We start from the raw sequence: 24,430 nt of genomic DNA, 5'->3' as shown, positions 1-24,430 counted from the left end.
CTTGAGGGTGGGAGGTTGTTTAGAATAGGAATGGGAAACCTGTGGCCTTCCAGAAGTTGTAGGACTCCAGCTCCCATCAGCCCAATATCTGATGGGCCACAGATTCTCCACCTCTGGTTAAGAACATGGCTCATTTATGCTTCAGCCTGCTGCATGTGGGCACTGTGCTTGCACAAACCCTGTATGTTTAATAAGTTGCATAGAGCCATATTGATTGTTTATGTTGTTTTCCAAGTGTTAGTAATGCTCAGAGCGCAGTTGTTTTCCATGAGTCCATTTCTGACTCAGATCTTTTCTGCAGAGCCTGACAATGTTTTTCTTCCATGGAAATCTTCGTGCTCTTCATAATCAGAAAGCAGGCAGCCTATATTGATTGATATAGTTCAGCTCAGACTTGCATGATTACATATTTTCTTGCAGGACCCAATAAAGTCCTTTAGAACGTATTGTCAGAATGGTCGCTTCCATTGCAAATATGGTGCTATCTACAGGCTCTGGCTTGGCACGATTGTCAAACATGTCATTCCCTGGAGTAACTTGAGTGCTCATATCTATTATCTCTGTACCTTTTCACACCACAGGCCCATGTGAGTAATAAGAGACTCTTAAACTCTTGAAAAGCGTGCACACATTTGCTAATTTCTATGCATACACAACCTATTTTCAGGTTTGATCCACATAAAGATTTAAAAAGTAATGGAGTGCTATGAAAACATAACTATTAATTGATCTTTCTGATTGCAACCTAATTGTGCTGACAGGTGACCGACTTCAAATACTGAAGTGGAAGTCTATGCAGGTATAAAAACTAACTAACCCATTAAGTGGACTTGAGCTGCCAACCTAATACAAATATTTAACCAAGATAGATACATCTATTTACCCATATGCAGAACCAAGAAAAGAATACAGTTTTTAAAAAGTTTGATCTACCTTTCTTAGTGCATATTTTGGATCATCAGGAAGTACCATTATTATCTTGCCATCAGGATATTCAGCCAAAATTCTCTCTTTTTTCCAGCCCTAAAAAAAACCCACCACATATAATAAATACTCAACTAAACACACATCCTTTAACATTGCTTAACCCATAGTTGACAACTATATCTTCCTTTAGCGTTTTGTAAAATAATCTCTATTTTCTTGGCAAGCAAAAATCCCAACTGAGCTGTTTCACTTATCCATCCAAACAGTAGCTTATACAACACAGAGAAGTTAATAGCAAACTATTTATGAAAGTATTTTAGACTTTAGAACTTTTTTTTTTGCCCTGAACAACTCTAACACAAATTAGCTTAGAATCTGCAAACACATTTTGTAAACAGAGCCAATTCCTTAAACAGCAACACAGAGTAAGTGTGTGTGCATGTAGGTATATGTATACCTTCAAGCCTGTAGTGAACAGAAATAAGTATTTTTAAGAAAGTGTTTCTTTAATATAGTTACCTCCACAAATATAAGTTACAAACATTTTAACATCCTGGCATGCAAAAGACCTCCAGGAGGTATTCAATGAACTGAATGGCATGCAATGGTTCAAAATAAGCAGTAATTTATTATGTCACTGGTTATAAACTATCATAGTCACAAAAAGGAGACTATAAAAAGAATAACTACCTTCTAAGAACCTAAAGGGGAAACTTGCTATGCTGTGTGTATCTGAAGTTAAACATACTCAAAAATGAGGTAATTAACTCTTCTTCAGATCCACACTGATGGTGATTAATGAGCAGTACCTGCATGGAAAAACAAAACAAAAAGCCACTTAAGTCTATTAAGATGGGACTCATCCAGAAATTAAGAGTTTATTTTGCTCAGAAAGGATGCCCAAAATAATATTTATAGAAGGACTAAAATAAAGTGTACTTCAATAGACTAATCCAATCTACAAACCACCCCCATAGTTGATGCATAAAACACTTTGAAGGGGGAGGGAGGGAACTCACTGGAATATATTATCCCCTAAATTTACACCATGACTAAAAATGTTCATCTCAAACTTACGTTTTCAGTACTACATACTACTTTAATGCTCTCTTTCAAGGAAACATACTAAACTGATGCTATCTGATAAAGATCGTTTTCGATATCAGCACTATCAATAAGAAAAGTATGTTTCATCAGTGCATGTGGCTTCCTATCCCACCTTATTCAGAAGGCAGCTTAGTTCGATTTTAGAAATCAGAAATATATGTATTTTTAAACCCTGATTCTGTATTCTTGTCTGTTTGGGGATTTCATTTTCTCTCACCAAAGCAAAACTGGGCACCACAAAATGAGGCAGATTTTATAAAAGATTATACTTCCCTACCATTAAGCAGACTGAGGTGGCCACCTCAGGCAGCACATGCTGGGGGGCAAGGAAATAGCAGAAAGTTGTTGGAGGACAGAGCTGTGTGCACCACAATGTCTTCCCTGTTCCACCAAGCTAGCCTTCTGCCCTCAGGTGTGGTGAAGGATGCTATCCCACTGACAGTGTTGAAGCAAGATTCAACTGCCAGTCTTGTCAGTTTCTATACAAAGGAGGGGGAACATCATGTTGTATTTTGCCTCAGGCATCAAAATGTTTTGGGCCAGTCCTGACTCTCTGTCATATGTTATACGTGAGGTTGCCCCTGAAGATGGTTCGAAAACTGTTGTTAGTACAGAATACAGCCACTAGACTGCTAACAGGGTCCAGGTCTTTCGAGCATATGAAGCTGGTGCTTTGCCAATTGAACTGGTTCCCAGTCCATGTCCAGAACCAATGCAGAGTGCTGGTCTTGACCTTTAAAGTGCCTCACAGTTTGGGGCCAGAGTGCTCAAGGATCACCTGTCTCCATATCTGCCTGCTTTGAGTTCACCAGAGACCCTTCTCTGAGTTCACCTCATCCAAGGTGTGACAGATAGCTACCAGAGAGGGGACCTTTTCGATGGTGGTGCCCTAACTTGGGATGCTCTTGTTGTTTTCCCAAGGTTTTTAACATGTTCACTTTCATTAACCTATTTTATTTAGATGTCGCTTTTGTAATTATTTTACCGTGTTTAAAATATTTTTATTGCAAGCCACCCTAATATTTATTTCAAGGGTATATGAGCTCACTAATATTACTAATGAATATGCAGTGGAGGTGAAGAATAGATTTAAGGGACTAGATTTAGTAAATACGGTCCGAGAAGAACTATGGACAGAAGTTCGCAACATTGTTCAGGAGGCGGCAACAAAAAATGTCCCAAAGAAAAAGAAAACCAAGAAGGCAAGATGGCTGTCTGCTGGGACACTGGAAGTAGCCCAAGAAAGAAGGAAAGCAAAAGGCAACAGTGAAAGGAGGAGATATGCCCAATTAAATGCAAAATTCCAGAGGTTAGCCAGAAGAGATAAGGAATTATTTTTAAACAAGCAATGCGCGGAAGCGGAAGAAGATAATAGAATAAGAAGGACAAGAGACCTCTTCCAGAAAATCAGAAACATCAGAGGTAAATTCCAGGCAAAAATGGGTATGATTAAAAACAAAGATGGCAAGGACCTAACAGAAGCAGAAGAGATCAAGAAAAGGTGGCAAGAATGCATGGAGGATCTGTATAGGAAGGATAATAATATCGGGGATAGATTTGACGGTGTGGTCAGTGAGTTAGAGCCAGACATCCTGAAGAGTGAGGTTGAATGGGCCTTAAGAAGCATTGCTAATAACAAGGCAGCAGGAGATAACGGTATCCCAGCTGAACTGGTTAAAATCTTGCAAGATGATGCTGTCAAGGTGATGCATGCCATATGCCAGCAAATTTGGAAAACACAAGTATGGCCATCAGATTGGAAAAAATCAACTTATATCCCCATACCAAAAAGGGGAAACACTAAAGAATGTTCAAACTATCGAACAGTGGCACTTATTTCACATGCCAGTAAGGTAATGCTCAAGATCTTGCAAGGTAGACTCCAGCAATTAGTGGAACGAGAATTGCCAGATGTACAAGCTGGGTTTAGAAAAGGCAGAGGAACTAGAGACCAAATTGCCAATATCCGCTGGATAATGCAGAAAGCCGGGGAGTTTCAGAAAAACATCTCTTTCTGTTCTATTGACTATTCTAAAGCCTTTGACTGTGTGGATCATCACAAATTGTGGCAGGTTCTTGGTGGTTTGGGGATACCAAGTCATCTTGTCTGCCTCCTGAGGAATCTGTATAACGACCAAGTAGCAACAGTAAGAACAGACCACGGAACTACGGACTGGTTTAAGATTGGGAAAGGAGTATGGCAGGGTTGTATACTCTCACCCTACCTATTCAACCTGTACGCAGAACACATCATGCAACGTGCTGGGCTTGATGAATCCAAGGCTGGAGTTAAAATCGCTGGAAAAAACATTAACAGTCTCAGATATGCACATGATACCACTTTGATGGCTGAAAGTGAGGAGGAGCTGAGGAACCTCATGACGAAGGTGAAAGAAGGAAGTGCAAAAGCTGGGTTGCAGTTAAACCTCAAAAAAACCAAGATTATGGCAACCAGCTTGATTGATAACTGGCAAATAGAGGGAGAAAACGTGGAGGTAGTGACAGACTTTGTCTTTCTAGGCGCAAAGATTACTGCAGACGCTGACTGCAGCCAGGAAATCAGAAGACATTTACTTCTTGGGAGGAGAGCAATGACAAATCTTGACAAAATAGTTAAGAGCAGAGACATCACACTGACAACAAAGGTCCGCATAGTTAAAGCAATGGTATTCCCCGTAGTAACCTATGGCTGCGAGAGCTGGACCATAAGGAAGGCTGAGCGAAGGAAGATAGATGCTTTTGAACTGTGGTGCTGGAGGAAAATTCTGAGAGTGCCTTGGACTGCAAGAAGATCAAACCAGTCCATACTCCAGGAAATAAAGCCAGACTGCTCACTTGAGGGAATGATCTTAAAGGCAAAACTGAAGTACTTTGGCCACATAATGAGAAGACAGGATACCCTGGAGAAGATGCTGATGCTAGGGAAAGTGGAAGGCAAAAGGAAGAGGGGCCGACCAAGGGCAAGATGGATGGATGATATTCTGGAGGTGACTGACTCGACCTTGGGGGAGCTGGGGGTGGCGACGGCCGACAGGAAGCTCTGGCGTGGGCTGGTCCACGAAGAGTCAGAAGTGACTGAACAAATAAACAACAACAATAATGGGGAGAGCAATCCTATGGCCACTAGATATTGTCTAGACATCCAGAAACCGTGCTCCCCACCCCTTCCCCCTCGTAGCTTGCATGGAGATAACTGCATCCCCACTACTGCCGCCTCTGCGCTCATAACACGGAGCATGGAGGGGCGAAAACATGGTGTTCCTGGGGGCAGGGATGGGAGACCACAGAAGCTGTATTCGACAGCTTCCTATGTGATCTCCAGTCCTGTTTCCCCTTCTTTCCCCAAAGCTGCACTAAAGTGCAGGGTGGCTGCAGCACGGAGGAAATCCACTCCTCCGTGCTGTTTCTGCCCTGAATTGGATAAGCTGTCGCCTCTGACTTCAGGGGAGGTTGGAGGCACCCGTCTATCTCTATAGGACTGCACCCTAAATAAATCAAAGAGGTGCAGTCCTTACTTGCAAATAAACATGCACGAGATTGGGCTGTAAAAACTGAATCAAGGTTTTAAGAACAGCTCTTGGATTCAAGTGATAATTTATAATACGAGGGTACCTAAAATCCTTCGAAGGATCTAATTAGGTTGGCATTAATTCATCCCCAGTTCCATTGTGTGATGTTTTCACAGTCCAGTTTTAGCTGGAAACAAGTACTGCCTAAAATGCCTAAATTGATTGTAATGGAATACTAATACACTACATAAAAAGAACCTTGTACTCAAGCCAGCCAGATAGGCTATAATGTGAAATAAATAAATAATGACTAACAAAAATGGCAAAGCAATCAAAGGAGGAATAAACCCTACTAAGACTTTATTGGAACAGAAGGGAAATAGAGAATAATGTCCACTAAGGGGCGCTGATACTCCATCTTAACCCCAAGCTCTGATAATTCACTCACCCAAGCATCTTCCACTTTCCCTTCCCAACACTGTTTTCCCAAATGCTCTAAGTTGTTCTGCTCTGCAGATCTCCCTCTGTATGAACGATTTATAAATAAACATAGAAAGGGAAACTAACTATACTATCTTGCGCAAGTGTTCAATGGTTGACCAAAAAATATCAGTAAAAAAGCACACCTAGATCAGATTATTTTTCAATATATCGTTACATTCCAAGTTATATTTGAACCAAAGATAGAATTTGTGTGTTACACAAATGAAGTAGCTTGGTAAGTTCAGTTCAGTTATCCTGGAGGTCTTATTAATGTCAATGCAGAATATGGAAGGTAACATATATGATAAAGAAAACAAACTTCAGTGGTTCTAATATAAGTTACAGGGGTACATTATGATCAGTCTAATAGCAATTTTGTATGGTAAGTACTTTTTAAAAATATATTTTTGATGATGCAAAGCTAAATATTTTCTATTTGCCATACATGTTCATATACGCTAAAAAAAGTTCATGTTGAAAATTTGGCCCCTTGTGTATTTACATTTTGCATGTAAACAGAGGACAACAAATTTGAAAATGCATGCATGGCATTGTCAAGAAACGACTGGCTAGCTTGGTCAACTCTTGGGGGCTAGGATATTTATTCTAATGTTGTTTCATAAAAAAAATCAGGACAAGTAAAGAAAGGCCTTGGAAAAGTATGATTAATTAGCCGAAATAATATATTAATGACTGACCAGCATTCTAAAACATTTCTAACTGGATTTCATTCTTTCCTACAATATACTCAGTATTAAGTAGAATACCGGGTGACCCATAACAAGAGCCTCAAAGCATATAGTGTTTATAAAACAAATGAAGTTTTCTTACCACATATTTCACAGCACTTATAAACTGGTTGTGAAAGAGGAGATGCTGAGTTTCATCCTCAGGATTTGAAGCTGTGTAAAGCATCCCACAAACATTACAGGAAATGGCTCCAAACCTTTTTTGCCCTGCATCCTATATTAAAGAATAAATATATTGCTCATGTAAGAGTAATACACTTCATAAAACAAAGTTTCTTAACAAAATAGACCGACCATAAAACACATGAACCTCTGCAGATTTCATGTTGATAAAACATACAGTAAAAGTGTTTTGGTTTGTTCGTAAATATCAAAGGTAGTGGCTATGAACAGCATTCAAAGGCCTGGCTACTGTTAGGGATAAAGCACATTAGGGCTTCATAGTAGCACCTTCAGGATGGTCCAAACATAAAAATAAACCCATGTTCTCTCCTGCCAGATTTACAAGATGTGTGAAAGGACAGTACATTAGCTACTTGGTCTTGGTAAGTCAGTCAAAGGAAACTAAGCAAGGAGCAGAAGAGCCAGAGTAATGCCCATGACAATGGCAAGACCCCTCCACTAAATTGACTTACTGAAGCAGCCAGAAATTCAGGTGCAGGACTGCTTCCTTCCTACTCTTTCTGCTTGTTTTATTGTATTAATGTTTTGTATATAGGGTGCAGGGAACATTCCTGCACTGTAACCACCCATTGTTCAGAAAAGCATTTTTTTAGTCAGGTAACTTCCATGGCGCCTAGAGATGTGAAGGGGGGAGGGGGAAGGAAAAATCTGGAAAAGGAATGAGCTTCTGTCTCCAAACACACACACACCCTGGAATTTTCCCCCATTTTTCCCCAATGGAAAATTGAATATTTGGGGTGAACTGAAAAACTCCTATGAGGTTTTTTTTCCTTCTGGAATGAGTTAAAATGCATTTTCAGATGAGGTTTTGCTCATAAAGGATGTGTGGTATGAAAGTTTTTATATAAGGCAATTTACAGCATTAAATAATGGTAAGCACTGTGTATACTGTAGAGTTCAATATTTTAGAAGTTGTTATAAAGGGTGCTAACCAAATATGCTGCTGGTACTTAAAATTCTGACACAGAAACCAGACCCCGTGGCAGACACAGATGTCAACTCTGTCCTCTATATCTGCTCTGGAAACACTATTGCAGGATCTAATAATGCCATCCACAACATCACAGATTCATACACCTGCTCATCTTCTGATGTGATATAAACCATCACTTTCTAGCAACGCCCTACTGCATTATACACAGGACAAACAGGTGAATCTCTATGCAAAAGAATAAATGGACACAAATTTGACATCAGGAATGGCAATGTTCAGAAATTAGCGGCTGTGTTATCACCCAACATGTTGTAAATAGCAACTATTAAGGTAATTATCACTGTCCGTACTTTTTGCATTACAATTCCCTCTGACCTCAAAGTTTACAACTCCCCCCATCCCCAACATGTGTACATAAATCTGCCAATTTGAGGTTAACACTTCTAACTAAGTGGACGGTTTCCATGAAAGTATATGCTAGAACAAATGTTAGTCTTTAAGATGCCACAAGACTCTTTGTTGTTTTTGCTGCAACAGACTAAGATGGTTGCCCCTCTAGAATGTATTAACACAATGGCCACAAAACCAGAAGCATAAGGGCACATTTAAGATTTGATGTATTTTGCTTAAAATAGCACAGAAGATGAACACTAAAAATTCGCAGCGCACAAATACTTACTATGATTAGCTGCTTATCACTATCTTTTTCCACTTCTCTTAGTTTTTGAATATGTTCTTCAGATGAAAGGAAGCCACCACATTTTGAGGCTAACAAAATCTTTGGCGAACCTGCCCTTTAAGTAGAAAAATAGTTCAATATGATCAAAACATGCTTCTTCTATTTATATAGAGGAATATATATTTATATATTTTAGTATGAACTTAAAATGTTTTCTCAAAGAAATAGAATCAATATGAAATCAAAGTTACAGGAACCTATTTTAATGCAAATAGAACTAATTTAAAAGTCTTTAGCTATGTTTCTTGAAAAAGTATGGTTTATGTTTTACAGCAAATAAAGTCTGCAAGTGCAAGGACTACACTTATTTGATAGAGTAGAGTTGCAAATAGCCACTTGCTTGGTTGCCTGTGAAAAGTAAGAATTGCTTCTAGGTGTCCACATCTCCACTGCATCCCGATTCTCTCTTTTACCTTAAAGGGTTAAAGTTCAGTGGAGAAACCAGCTTGCTGAGTTTGGGAGGCTGCACAATGGTCTTAGACTATCATGCTCTCTTGATGGAGAAAAAAGAATAGCTCCATATGTTGCCTTTGGAACTCAGCCCTCCTCTTTAAACAGAAAGACTGGGGACTGAGTTCTGAAAGAGACTGGCAGGGCTGTTTTCTTCCTCCCTTTCTTCAGGATGGGGAGGGAAGAGCTCCACACACTTCCTGTTCTAAAGAAGAGAACTGAATTCTCAAAGCAGCTCCTGGAGCTGTTCCATTTCAGGAGTGAAAGGAGGGTAGAAAGCAAACAGCCTCCCGCATGATACCTTCAAGATGCATGTTTTAAACAGGGCTGTATTCTGAAATCTGGCCATTGGACACTCTCCCCATTTTTCATGGTGTGAACAGCTCCACACACTGCCTTCTCAAAGATGCCTGTGTGATTTACGTTTCCCATTTTAGAAATTATGAACTCTATAGCTGGAAAGGAGAAAGTTGTACCTACAAGCTTACAGAATGCTGCTGGGATCTTCCAAGCTAGAGAGCTCTCTTTCTTCTATGAAGGAAGAAACCAAAAGATATGGCCACAATCTCCACAATACAACCCTGTTTAACACAGGGACAGCATCACGGAGAATGTGTGCAAGCAGCTACTATTCACACTGGGCTGTTCAAAGTAGTATAGCATTAATTGTGGCTGTCTAATCTTTCCAGCTTCATATCTGTCCTCAGCGGTGGAAGATATATCCACGGGGGAAAAAGATGTACAGGGCAAGGGAAAAAGGGAGACTCAACCCAGTGGGGCAAGGAACAAATGATTACACTTTATTTGATTTGCAAGGTAGACCATAAGACATATCCATGGGCAGAGAGTAAAAAGTGTTATTGACTATGAACAATGCAGATGTATAGTTGAGCCCATTTGAATACTTTTCTGTATGGCCTTTTTGTCCCAAGAATATGGTTGTGTACACTACAATATCAACTTAGGAATTCTCAAAAGCAAGTTCTAAATGACCTCCTTGGTCTGAACTTCAGTCAATACAAATTACATACATCTCCTTTACGGAATAATTACATTTATATTCATTAAGCTAATCAGAAAATTATGAACCATAACTCACTACATTTATAAAATGCTTTATATTTCCGTTATAAAGATAGAAACCTCTTAACATTCAGTACATCATCTGATACACACAAAAATGTACAGGAAGTGTACATTTTCTTATGCAGGTTTTGCATAATAAAAGCTCAGAGGAGCTGCAATATTGGCTTCAAATTTTCCATAGGTATGACAGGAGCAAGCAATAAATAGGAAGTCCTGGCAGAGCCTAACCCTACTATCAGATGTAAAGATTAACAAGGAGTTTAAATCTCGGGTGGCCAGACTGTTTTCATAGGTTCATGAGTTAAACCATGGATTTCAAGTCTGGGTTGTTTCTCCCCAGCAACCCTCAATTCCAGGTTCAGACGCCACACTCAGCAACTCAGGGATGGAGCGTCCCCATATTGTTTAGCGCAGTGGGAGCAGGCGAGCCATCTGGAGCCAGCATGCTCACTCCTGAAAAACCCACCTCTGTTTAAGTGTGGGTTGTTGTGGTGTCTGAACTAGCCCTCTGTCTGCAGCCACTTCCTTTCATTTTCCAAAACGCAGGAGAACATGGGAATAGAAAGGTAACTATTCTTACGTCAACAACTTTACTGAACTCTGTTGTGATTATACTGAGATATTTTTTAATTTAATCTAAATACAAGGCACAAAGCAATGCAACTCTAGAACTCTTCAAAATGCTGTACCTGCTCTCATTCGTCTCCGGGGTTGTATTTGCAAATAAAGTCCGAACCAACTGTTTGGGAGCTGGACCTACAAATAAATCAATGTGTTACTTCATATCTATCTATCGTTAACACATCTATATCAAATATATGATAGTGATTATAAGCATGTTTGATGACAGAGAAATACAGAAAGAAAGTACTGGCGTTTTTGTAGTTGAAGTACTAACATTTAAATGCCAGAAACAAATCAACGTTTGGTGTAATTTTTTTGCTTTACTGCACACAGTTTCTATTACTGAAGGTTTACACCTGGCCATTGAAAAAGTTTTGTAACCAAATTAAATGCAAATATAACTCGAAGAGAATCCAGGAATCAAGAGTTAAATTCCTAAAGTAAGAGATTTCACTATGCATGAATGATCCCTCCCTAGACACATATTCGGTTTCTCCTAAAAGCATAAAGCTTTTCTGGTGGGGAGAGCAATCCTATGGCCACTAGATACTGTCTAGAAGGCCATTGGATTTTTCAGTTTACTGGCTCCGAACTCAGAGATAGCACTCCAAGCTCGGAGCCAGGAAACTGCGCTCCCTCACCCCCCGCATCCTCCTTGTAGCCTGCGCGGAGAGAACTGTGGTGGCTGCCTCTCCGTACTCGCAAAACAGAGTGCGGAGAGGCGAAAAGGGGGAGTTCCCGGGGTCAGGGAGGAGACCATGGAAACCCCTCTACAGTCTGCAGGCCCATTCCCATCCATGTTCCAAAGACCCAGCTAATGCAGGGCAGGCAGAGTGCAGAGGAGAGGATCCCCTCCATGCTCTGCCCAAGCTGCATAGGATAGTTGCCAGCCTACAACTTCAGTGGTTGGCAACTATGTTGATAGGATTACACCCTAAATGATCTTCAGCCAAGATCCTGAAAGTGTCAGGTTCTACCTCTCAATTTTTAAACAAGGTATGGATTCATACAAGGAACCTCCCACAACATGATGCCCTTCAAACGTTTTGAACTCCAACTCCCAATGGTCAGGAATACCGGGAGTTGTAGTACAAAACAACTGGAGGGCACCAAGTTAGAGAAAACTGTCCTACGCAATGTCACATAATTTAGGACTGTATAGGTCAAATCCAGCACCTTACATTGAACGCTAAACAAATCAGGAAACATTACAGCTGTGTTGTGTTAATACATAGAGAAGTGAAGGCCAGGAAAAAACCTGAAAAAAAATAGGGAGGGGGAATGTTTTTTTCCGGATGGGTTTAAGGACCGTTTTCATTTCCCCCCCGAAAATTGGAAAAACTGAACAGTTTTGGATTATGAAAAAAAATTGGTTTACAATTTAAGACAAAATATTTATATATTGTTCCCCAGGCTTTACTCCCTGTAAAATGATTTCTAAAAACTATGTAATAAGAACACTTTTATAGAAAGACTAGAGATGTAACATGTCTGGAAATAATGAAGCCATGAGGAAAAGATTTTTTAATCCTCTTTGTAAGATTCCCAGCATAGTTAGTTCTTTGATTCATTATTAAAATTATTGATCTAAAGTATATTTTACTGATACACATTTATACTCAGTTTCCCAACAGGTGAATATAGTCACTATTGTGCATTCTTGAATATAAAAGTGCATTCATGACAGTTTGGGTTTTGATCCAATGTTTCTGATCTGTGTTTCTGAGGCTGTAGTAGCCATTTAATGAAGTTCTAAACTATCCAGACAATAATTACAAATTTACTAACTGAGTTGGAAAAGTTTTAAAATACAATGATAATTTCAGGAGCAAATTAAGTCATACATAAAATACCTTTAGGAAGAGAAAGGCTACTTTATGTTCCTAAAGCAGCCCTCCACAACCTGGTGCCCTCCAGATGATTTGGACAACAGTGCCCAGCATTCCTGATCATTGGCCATGCTGCTGGAGGCTGACAGGAGATGCAATCCAAAATATCTGGAGGGTGCCAGGTTGGGAAAGGCTGTCTTAAACCAACAAAATGACTTTAGATCTGTAAATAACTCGAAGAAAACAAGTATTGCTTATTTTTCCATTTTTCCAATATTGCCCATTTTTTCACCCTCCTCAGACAGAAAAAACATGCTTTTTTCCCATGGCCTCAACATTTCCAGAAATTTTACATCTCTACTTAAGCCTCAAGTTTGGGTTAGGGCTGGTATGTCCTGGGTTGCTCTGCAGGAACAGGGGCCTTGGGAAACCCTAGCTGGGCAAGACAGGCTGAGTGGTCCACCAGGATAGCTTGCCAACTGTCTTGTAGTATACTGTGTGGATGGGGAGATGTTCCACTCTCATGTAAGGGTTAGGGTTACACCTCAGGGTAGGGTTAGGGTTGGTAAGGCCAGGTTCCCTGTGCAGGGACAGGGGCCTAGGGAAAGCTAGGGTCTTTAAAGCCTGGGAACAGTGTCCTTGGGAACTCCTCACTGGGCAAGAACAGGCTGTGGTATACCATTTCAATGGGAACATGTTTCTACTTCACATCAGGTTTAGGGTTAACCCTCGGGTTAGGGTTGATAAGCCTCAGTACTTGGATGGGAACAGGGGCCTCAGGAATGCCTTGCTGGGCAATCCAGGCTGAGTGGTCCACCAGGACAGTTTGCCTACTTGTCTTGGAGTATACCATGTGGATGGGGAGATGTTCCACTTTCATGTGAGAACTGGGCTAAGCCTCAGGGTACAGATGATAAGGCTTAGGTCCCTGTGCATGAACAGGGGCCTTGGGAAAGCCAAGCTGAGCCAGACAGGCTGAATGGTCCACCAGGACAGCTTGCAAACTCTCTTGGAGTATACCATATGGATGGGGAGATGTTTTCAGTTTCACGTGAGGCTTAGGGTTAAGTCTCAGGTTAGGGTTGGTAAGGCCTGGTTCCCTTTGAAAGAACAGGGGTCCCGGGAAAGCATAGCTGCGCCAGACAGGCTGAGTGGTCTACCAAGACAGCTTACCGATTCTCTTTCAGTATACAGTGTGGATGGGGAGATGTTTCGTGTGAGGGCTAGGGTTAAGCCTAGAGATATGCAGACCAGGAAAAAACTCATAAAAAATAGGAATGTTTCCCTCCTGTCCCTGGACCATTTTTATCTGCAGAAATAAGCCACATGGGGAAATTCACCCATAGTGGCTTCTTGTTACATGCAAACTGGGTCACAGCGTGGCTAGGCTGGTTTGTTAACCACTCCAGCCACCCACCCTCATGGGGTTCGGATATCATGACAACCCATACCAAGAGAGGATAATTAGGGAAATCAGCCGGCACATGACCGGCATGCACAGGGGTGTTTAACAAGACACCATGGCTTATTAACTACGCTCGTGTCGTGCAAACCATCTCAGTGCATCTGCACGTGGGAATTTCCAGAATGAATAGTAGAGTGGGGATGGGGGAAAATAGCTGACTGTTTTTTATTTTTGCAAAGCTAATCACTGTTGGTTCTTCCAGTGAGCTCATTACAGCAACAGATGGAGGACAGAGTTCCCCGGATTGGTTTGATCATCGTGATAGCATACACTACCCAGATTCCAGCACCAGGCCGACTATCCTGTTGTTGCCTGGCCTGACAGGAACGAGCAGGGAATCCTACATTCTCCATATGATTCAGCAGAGCAAAGCACTGGGATATAGGCATAGTTACTTCCACTTGCTGATGTTTCTATTTCACCAGTTCAGATTACATTTGCACAATTGCAAAGCTGCAGTCATTTATAGTGGGTGAAAAGAATGGCACAGACAAAGCTGGAAGAGGAGACTTTCCATCCCTTCTTTTGCCCTCACCTTCTACCTATCAGCCTCACAGATCTTTGCAAGAGGTTTCTTTGGGAGCCATCTCCAATAGAGAAGGCTCCCAGTGGCCACCGCTACCACAACAGGAAGCCAGCTGTGAGCTGGAAGTCTGTGGCTCAACTCTGACCAACTATGAACTCTGTCAGCAGCCTTAGGCAGATGACTATCATTTGTACTGAAGGCTGCAATCCTATGCACTCCTAGAGATGTGAAGGTCCAGAAAAAAACCAGAAAATTCAGGAAAAAAACACACTTTTTTTGCAGGGGAGTTTGAGGACCGTTTTTGTTTCCCCCCCCAAAACTGAACAGCTGTGGATTATGAAATATTTTCTTTTAGAATTTAAGACAAAGTATCTATACATTGTCACCCAGCTTTTACTCCCCTGGAAATGATTTCTAAAAACTATGTAATAAGAAGACTTTTATAGACAGACTAGAGATGTAATATGTCTGGAAATAACGAAGCCATGGGGAAAATATTTTGTAATCCTCTCTGTAAGATTCCCAGCATAGTTAGTTCTTTGATTCCTTATTAAAATTATTGATCTAAAGCATATTTTACTGAGAGACATTTATGCTCAGTTTCCCAACATGTGAGCAGAGTCACCACTGTGCATTCTTGACAGCTTGGGTTGTGTTCTATAGAGTCCTGTGTTTCTGATGCTGTAGCAATCATTTAGTGAAGTTCTAAAGTATTCAGACAATACTTACAAATGTACTAACTGAGTTGGAAAAGTTTTAAAATATACTGATAGTTTTATGAGCAAACTAAGTCATACATAAAATAACTTTAGGAACAGAAAGGCTGCTTTATGTTCCTAATGCAGCCCTCCCCAACCTCTCGATGTTTTGGACTACAGTGCCCAGTATTCCTGACCACTGACCATGCTGCCTGACACTGATGGAAGTTGAAATTCACAGTATCTGGAGGGCACCAGGTTGGGGAATGCTTTCTTAAAGCAACAAAGTGACATTAGATCTGTAAAGAGTGCTAAAAAATAAGTATTGCTTATTTTCCAAATGTTTTCAAAATTTCCAATTTTTCAAAAAAACACACCCAGAAATATATTTGCTTTTCCCCATGGCCTCGAAATGTCCAGAAATTTTACATCTCTAGTAAAGACAAGACAAGAAAAGCTCACAAACATAAACAAGGGACAGGGCATAGTGTAGTGGTCAAGCTTTCATGCAGAAGACTCAGTTCAGTACTTGGCATCTCTAATGAAAAGGATGTCACAAAATAGGGTTCAGAAGAACCTCATCTACTGCTCTGCTGAGATACTGCCCATCAAAGTAGAAAATGCTGGGCTAAATGGATTCATGGTCTGACTCACTGTAAGGCAACTTTATATGTTCAAATACACCAACATTAAGATAGGGAATAACTAGCAGAGTAGCAGCATTTCCAAGAATAATTTCAGTGTTACAGTATATAACAGATAACCAAGAGGCCAAGTTCATTCAAGTTATTTTTGGATGAGCGTTATTTCCAATTCTTAGTAGTTAGCACTGGCTAAGACCTGATTTGGAGTACTGAAGTCAGCTCTGAGAACCAGAGTTCAAAAGAAAAAATCAGAGGAAAGTTACAAATATCCAAAGAGGAGGAAAGACTAAAGGAAATTGATACCTTATCCTATAGCAGAACAGCACACAATTTGTAATGAACAAACCCAATCCAGCTATTCATAATACAGGATAGAACTGTAAACTACTTGTTTTTGCTGCCTGATTGGGGCAAGGAGGAGGTTGCCCATCTCCTGGCAGGGCACAATGCAAGGCTAGTGAGATATGTTTGCTATGTTGGGTCTCAATTTGTGCAGGTCTGCTCTGTAGAAAAGACAATGGCCACGTTTGGACATCGTTGGCTTAATAAGCTACCCATAGTAGCTTATTTTTGGAATAGTCCACAATGCCCTGCCACACAACTGGGCTAATAAGCTACTGTGTGTAGTTTATTAAGATACTGTGCCTAATCTGACCCATCCCCCTGTTCCTTGTCCCACTACAGTCCTCCTGCCTGAGCAGTGGTGCTGTTTCACCCATTCATTAGATCGCAGCATGGGCTACAAGGAGTGAAATCCCGGTGTGCACCAAAAAGGGGGTGGCACAAATAAACCCTTGGAAGTTTGCAAGATCGTGACCAAACTTCACATGCAGCCTCTCCTAGTCAGGAGGCACCTGATGCACCATCAAACCCCTGTGCAATTACTCCAAAGGAGGGAAAATCCCAGGTGCACCAAAAAGGGGGTGGCCCAAATAAACCCTTGGGGGTTTGCAGGATTGGGACAAAAGTTTTATTTTTCCTTTGCACAGTCCTGAATTTGCATATTTTCAGAGTTGTGAACAGGGATCTTTTCCTCAATACCTTTTCTTTTACGCAAATGCACATTTTCACAGTAGTGATCAGGGAAGTCTGTGATTGTGTAACTTTGCTGTAGTGCGATCTGGGATTGTGCGATCTGGGAAGGCTAGCATTCTCAGCAGAGGAGGCTGTCATCGTGTTACTTTGCAGCTGCAGGATTGCATAATCCGGGAAGGCTGGCCAGAAAAAGAAAAAGGGGGTGGGAGCTATAACTCCCTGACAGTTTGCTAGAATGGAGTAAATTGCACAGGTGGGATGCCTTCATGGGGAGGTTCCAGATGCTGCAGTAGATAATTGCCAAACTGCATTTCTTCAGGGAAAAGTGAGCAGTTCTTTCCCTATTCCCCTACTTCCCAAGTTGTGCAGTTTCATAGTGATCAGGGAAGCCTGTCATTGTGCAACTTCACTGTAGCGGGGTAGCACAATAGCGCGAGGGTGTTATCGTACTAGGGGAAAGCTGTCATTTTGTAACTGTAGCGCAGTATCAGGTAAGACTGTGTTTGTTTGGCTTTTTCCAAGATCTGACAAGACCCTGGGCTGCTTGTCAGATCTTAGAAAAAGGGCTCTGCAGGCTGGAGCAAAGCGACTGCAGCAGTTTTGGCTGCTCTTGCCAGCCAATCTGTAGGCAATCGGAATAAGCCATGGTGAGCTCCAGATGACACAATAACCCATGGTAGGTTAAATAACCCTTACTGAAGGCCGTGGGTTATCAGAGTGGCTTATTTTAGCCAAATAAGCCATTGTGGGTCAAAAGAATTCCTGAAAGTCGACATGATATCCAACAATGGGTTAAATAAGCCATTGTGGCTTATTTAACCTATCGTGGGTTATTGTGATGTCCAATCCCATTCAGTATGAAATATGCTAGCAGTGCTCCTGAACTGCATAAAGGATACTAGTGCATGCTATAGTATAGACCAAGGTAGGCAGTATGTTAACATACCAGCAAGTACACTTAATTAAATGCTAACATTCCAACAGTAAGACCAACTCAGCAAAGGAATGTGCTGCTTAGAAAAGTTGTAAGTGACCTTACCTAGATGTTTCAAGAAAAGTCTAGTCAGCTGTCATGACTACTTTAAGTATAGATTATACTGTTAGATTTCACAATCTATACTATCCTTTCTGATTCATGGTTCTACAACTGTACAGACAAGTGTTTCCTGCAATGCAATAATTAGTAACTTAAGATTCAACTACCAACAACCTCCACAGAAGTGATAAATTTATGAAAATGTATAGAACTTGTATTTTAAAATTCACCTTGAGATTTGATTTCTGCTGTATCTTTTTTTACTTGCTTCACTGGTGGCTGTGCTGAAATTATTTTCATTGGTGTATTTTCCGGACTTGAGTCCAAGTGTAAGTTGAAGCTCTAAAGAAAGTATTGGAACATATTTTAGTAAAATATCTCACCAAATCAAAGACTTATAAAAACCCATGTAAATGACAACAGATCCAATATTGGCAGACAGAATGCAATAGTTGGGGAAGCATAAACATCCAAGTTAATAATTCTTGTTTAATCTGAATACCTTCTTACATTGTGCTAAGTGCAAAAGCCGTTCCCATGATATTGAATTATAAATACTACTAGCTGGAAAAGTCTAGTGTTAACACATATTACAGACCACTTTTTGCACATTTAACTAATTATTAGTAGATTACCTCTTCGTTCTGCCCTTTCCATTGTTAGTTTGACAACAGAAAGGCTGTGGTACACTGCAGAATTGTCTGGTTGCACTTTTGAAAGGAAGTTCTGGAAAACTTCTGTTATGTTGTAAACAAACAGTGAATGTATTAGAAAGTGATCTGGTTCACAAATAATTTGAAGCTACATGGGTGAATTTCCCCATGAGACTTCTTGTTGTGGTGGCTGCCATTTGAATATTTGAGCAGCAGCGGGAGTGCACCACAGCTTGTTGTTACCTGGCGCAGGTGAGTTGTTGGGTGGTTGATAAGCCACCTGCAACTCTAAAACAGCCCATGGGTTTTAGGTGGCTTGCCAACCACCCCAACAACCCACCCTTGCCGGGCTTGCATATAATGGCAAGGTAAGGCGCGCCCTTGACCCCACGGCTCAAATATGGAACATGGCAGCTGCCACAGCAAACAACCCCACAGGGAAATTCACCCACAGTGACTTATTATGTGCAAATCGGGCCATTATCTCACAGTCAGCAAACTGTGCACAACTACGTAAAGTGAAATTAATACACTTTACTTAGAAAGAGTAGCAGCAGGGATGCACAAACCGGCTCATTTTGAAAAGATTGGACTGTGATATATTGAAGTTACTGCACAAAGTGCCTCACAAACCATTACTATTCAAGGTAACCTCATACTGAAATGTATAAAAGGTATGCTATAATCATACAACAATATTACAGCTAATTACCTCATCTGGTGTTGACTCAGAACAATGTTTTGTCTCAAACAAACCATTTTCTATAGCCTGTATAGGGGGATGTTCAACGTGCGACATCTTATCTTTAGTCTGGATTCCTTCAAAGCAAGTTGTATTCAACTTCTGATCATGTGTTGTGTTACCATTGTGTGATTGTATCAATTTTCTTTTTGTTTCTGGCAGGTGTATTTCTAAAGCTCCTGTCTGCAGTCCTTCTGGAATGCTGCTCTTTAAAAAACCATGTTTTGGAGTACTTGAAGAATTTGAAGGAATTTTGTTCACATGATTAACCTTTGTTAATTTTATTTTGGTCCATTTAGAGTTTTTGTTTGCAGTTCTATGTCTGCCATTTACAGTACATTTGACAGGCATTCCTTTTTTGCTAGGAAAAAATCGTTTACATTGGGAGTTCTGTTTAGTTTCCTCTTCAGTAGATATTGCAGTCTGTGGCAACTCCACTACTCTATCTCTTTCTTCCTCTTTTCCATATTCAGCATTAGGGGAATCTCTTTTTACCTCCACTGTGTCTGACTCAATCTCACCTGCAATTTCTTCACATAGCTCAAGAATGCTAATCTTTTTGGACTTCATCACATCCTCTGGTTGATAAGCAGGTTTTAGATACAACGAGGCTGGCAAAGCTCTCTTAGCTTTTGCACTGATTTTTCCATTTTTGTGCACTGACTTCTTTTCCTTACTTATTACACTACAAGTTGATGTTATAGAGCAGGAAATTGTGCTGACAGGTTCATTCCCAGATTCTTGAAGAATGCAATCAAAATTATTTCTTGATTCTATTAGCTTATCTTGAGAAGTGTTTAAATCATTAATTTCAGGATCCATTTCATGTTTTTCCTCTTTCAAAGAACCCATTTTCTCAAAACTTGATATTTCTCTTCCTAGGTTTTTACAGTCATCATTTTTCAGGGGCTTCTCTTCCATTTTCTGCTGGAAATGTTCCAGCTTTTCATTTTTAATACACGGAACATTTTTTTTCATCTGCATGCAATGTTTTGTAGTAGGAGCATGTGTTTCTTTAATTTTTCTACCACGCAAGGATATTGTAGGTACAACAGATATGTGCTGCAATCTTGGTGACTTTCTAGTTTGATGCTCATCATGTGAAACAGTATGTTGTGACTTAGAAAGATCCTGTACCATCTCCTTCCGAGATACTTCCTTAGTTTTTCTGAAATGTAACTGCTCTTGCCTAATTCTGACAGTATTTTTGTTAGAATTAGTACCCATCGACCTTGTAGCTATTTTTCCCTGGTCAGAATCACAAGTTCTTTTGTCACTGAAACATTTAGTCCGTGATGGTTCAGGGTTTTGAGGAGCTGATTTTTTTGCACAAGGATGTTTGGAATTCTGAACCTCTAAGTTAACATTGCTATTTTTAAGATATTTATCAGTTTTAATGCTTCTATCCTTTTTGGCATTTTCTTTCATCAATTTTGTTTCAGAACACAGGTTCTTATGTGTAGCTTTAATGTGCAATGCTGAATGTCTATTACATACAGCTTCAGCAGAACACTTTTTAGTTTCTGCAGATATCTTCTTTTGCTTCTTGCTTTCATGGGAAGTCTTACTTTTGACAACACTGGGTTTTCCTTTCCCTCTTGAACAGATTTTGGAGGAAGCCTTTGTAGAGTTCATATATTTAGCATGGTTTGTCTTGGAAGTCTTCAGGGATGTTTTTGTAGAAGATAATTTACCTAAGGACTTTAAGGATGTTCTTTTCACACATACTGTTTTACAGGTTTTCTTCTTTAATTCATTTAGAGTCTGCTTGGAGTGTTTTTGTGCTCGTTTAGTTTGTGAAGATGGTCTAGACGATCTATGTATGGGTTTATTGAGAGCTGACCTGTTAGTTTTAGTAGAGATTTTGTGCATTTCTTTCTTCAGAACTGTCTTTTTATTTGATACATGTTTGGCATCGAGCAATTTTCTTTCTTTGCTAGTTGTTACTGATTTACTATTCTTATCCAGTTTCCGCCGCTTAGCAGAGGGTTCTACTAGCACAGATTTTCTTTTCTGTGCTGCCATTTCTGAAAAAGACAAGTAATACGTCATTTCTACAGTCTTTCTAACAGCCTCTGTGTAAATTAGAACTTAATTGCAAAGTTTAGTGTGATGACTTGGCTTACTCACAGGTACTTTTTTTATAAGTGAACTCTGTCTCAGTAGATGAAATGAACTGATCTGTGAAAAACACATTCCTTATACATTTGCATCCAAAGATAGCATTACATATCTCCTATAAACACAGAAACAACAAAATATTATTGGAAATGTCAGTATTTTACAGATATCCCCAAGTTCAATTACTTGGACCTGTATTTCACATTACAATAGGGGAACTTACTTCCAAGTAAATGCATTCAGATTTCAATTGGTTTCCTAATTCTGTGAGAAGCTGAGAACATTTTGCAAGCCACATATTAAATAAGCATGTGTTTTAAATAAAGTGACCAAATCTTCGTATGCCTTATACTTTCACATAAGTGCAAAATGTGGTTCTGGGTCAGAATTCAGTGTTTTGATAATCTGATAGGTGTTTGTTTTAAAAGGAAAGCTTCTAGCCCCTGGGGCTGCTAATATAGGCTTGTTTGATGAAATCTCAGAGAGGAGCAGAGTCAGGGGGAAGTATCCTTCCATATCCTAAACAGTCTCTTAGCCTTTCTACAGACCAGGAAAAGTGAAATAAATAATGTAATAGAAAAAGACATACCTGAATTTGACACAGTTAAAATAGGTCACAAAATTCTGCTTTTCTCAAAATTCCGGTTTTCTCCTCACAGAACCTGGGTCACCACATTGCAGTATTTCGATTTTTAGGGAAAGGTTTTAGGGCAGAGTTTGAGGACACAGCATCAACTATAATATTTGGATTATATTCTTTATTCTAGTATTCTTTATTCAGTGTTCATATCGCTCTGTATCTTGTACTCTGTCTACCTCCTCACTATTGCAATCTTGAAGATTAAGCTAAATCCATTTTGAAAATCACAGCACTAACAATTAAGAATAAATATTTTTTCTTACCCTCTCAGGATGCCCCGTTGCTATTTCACTTTAGCCTCTAATAATGACCTTCTATTGTGTACAATTATTTTTAGATTTCTATTATTTTTGCCATTTCACACGCTTTCAGGGGAAAACAAATACTATTTATCAGCAAGTCTCCTTCTAAAACCTATTTTTCTTCCCTCTGATTAAGCAGGAATAAATCTAGACACAAACTATTAGTGTCACAAAATTCAAGAGGAAATACGGATAGATCATTTGACTGTTATGTAAGTTTCTTCTATTTATAATGCCAAGAAATTAGGATAGGTGCCCAGGTCCCCTTGCAGTTAAAACAATTAAAAAAAAATTGCCTGTGACTGGTATCTCAGCTGTTGCAAAAAACAACAACACCCCTAATTATCTATTAGTTATCATCAGTAGCCTTCAAACTGCCATAACTTTGTTCCATTATGATGGAACAAGACAGATATATAACAATAGATTTCATTACAGCATTTTTCTCTAGACAAATAAATAGTATTTGATGGCTAAAATTTACAGCCCATATCACCACAAAGGGCACCCAGCTATGGAAGACAGACAGAATGGCAACAGAAAAGCAGTATTTTGATATGTGATCAAATCTCTAACAAATTTTGATTTGAACAGAAAGGTAAGTCATGTAAAGCTCTTTCCACCTATACTATTGGACCAAGGTGTGTTTGTAGCATCAGTAATTCCAGTATTAAGCATTCTAATGCTTCCTATTCCCATGACAGAACTCATTGTCCCAATTGTGAGAGCACCTGACTTGTGTACAAGGCCAGATTTTGACAGGAGGCGAAGTCAAAACTTTATGTCTGTTAGAAGTACATACATACTAACTGTATTGCACACACATTATTTGTGTCTATACAAATATAGACACACAAGTCTCCACAAATACAGACATATCACACACTTCCTCCAAGAAGCTCTCATTGGCATACAAGGTCTCCCCTCTCCCATTTTATCTTCACAATAACCCTTTGATGTACTTTCAGCTGAGAGACAGTGATAGGCTGAAGGTGAGACTCATGGCTGAGTAGGATTTGAAACCCTGGTCTCAGGCCAGAACTATAACCACTACAACACAATGGCTATGGAAATGGGCAATAACTGTAAAAATTACCCAAGGGATAACTTCTATGCTTGAAAGACCACAAACACTATGGCACTGGAGGAAAGCGTCTCTATAATAATTTCCAACTCTGCTTTAGTTAAGGGTCTCTTCACACATGCTTTTAGGTATAAACACAAGATTCTATATACCTAAAAATATAAAGTGTGAATGTGATAAACAGATGTCTCAGAATCCCTGTATCATTCAGGTACACTTGTCAAGGAGCCAAGATTTGTTGCAGTCCCCTGTTTCATGTACACTTAAGGGCAATCTTGGGCTTGTTGTATAATGGGTAAAATGGCTTGTGGCCAGCTCCACACCTTATATAATAAAACCAACTGCTGCAGGTATACTAGCATTTTCTCAAGCAATACATGAAGTATGGGTGATGTACACATTAAACACCATGTACATGTGTCTCGAAACCATGGCCCAATCCAAGTTCTAAGACACATGCGTATCTGGGTGTTTAAATAATCCGTATTTGCTGTTGGAAGACACTTGTGTAATATCAGCTCACATATAAAGCATGGAGTTGCTCTCAGAGGTGGGTCAACATCGAGTGCAGAGTAGAATACACGAAGCTATTTTGCAGCACCTCTGTAAAGCAAGGCTAGCTGTTGATTTGGAAGCAAAACCAAACCACAGTACACAAACCATGGTTTGAAATCCTGACTTGGCAACCACTATGAAAACTGCGGTTTGTTCAGAGGGCACTGGTTTGGCCAGCCCAACCAACCACGGCTTGACTTTACAAACCATGTTTTGGCATGATGCCTGAACCAACTCTTAGAGAGGTTTGGGTGGGAAAGAACTACGAGGCAGGAAGGCCAAACGGTGGAGCCATACAGAGTTCCATAA

General features: G+C 40.0%; 1 protein-coding gene across 5 annotated transcripts in view; it reads right to left on the bottom strand.

Annotated features, from left to right (window-relative positions):
* The window catches only part of ESCO1 (establishment of sister chromatid cohesion N-acetyltransferase 1), a 30,328-nt gene that overhangs the window by 5,160 nt on the left and 738 nt on the right, over positions 1 to 24,430 (bottom strand). The window contains exons 1-7 of one of the 5 annotated variants that reach the window (XR_014790135.1): positions 19,390 to 23,997; positions 18,255 to 18,366; positions 10,857 to 10,923; positions 8,572 to 8,686; positions 6,858 to 6,989; positions 1,618 to 1,736; positions 934 to 1,023 (exon numbers count right to left, since the gene is read on the bottom strand). Coding sequence is in view for 4 of the 5 variants with exons in the window: in XM_084849736.1 (XP_084705862.1) it covers positions 934 to 1,023; positions 6,858 to 6,989; positions 8,572 to 8,686; positions 10,857 to 10,923; positions 18,255 to 18,366; positions 19,390 to 21,471 (2,598 nt within the window). In the remaining variant the exon portion in view is untranslated. Of the gene's footprint in view, positions 1 to 933; positions 1,024 to 1,617; positions 1,737 to 6,857; positions 6,990 to 8,571; positions 8,687 to 10,856; positions 10,924 to 18,254; positions 18,367 to 19,389; positions 23,998 to 24,430 lie in introns of those variants that run through there. The other 4 variants (XM_084849737.1, XM_084849738.1, XM_084849739.1 and 1 more) reach the window with 4 other exon arrangements.

The sequence above is a fragment of the Heloderma suspectum genome, chromosome 4, assembly GCF_057233095.1.
Source record: "Heloderma suspectum isolate Gila_16-S chromosome 4, 16-S_ref, whole genome shotgun sequence".
Lineage (NCBI taxonomy): Eukaryota > Metazoa > Chordata > Lepidosauria > Squamata > Helodermatidae > Heloderma > Heloderma suspectum.
Note: the sequence above shows the minus strand (reverse complement) of the source record. Positions and strands in the feature narration are given on the sequence as shown.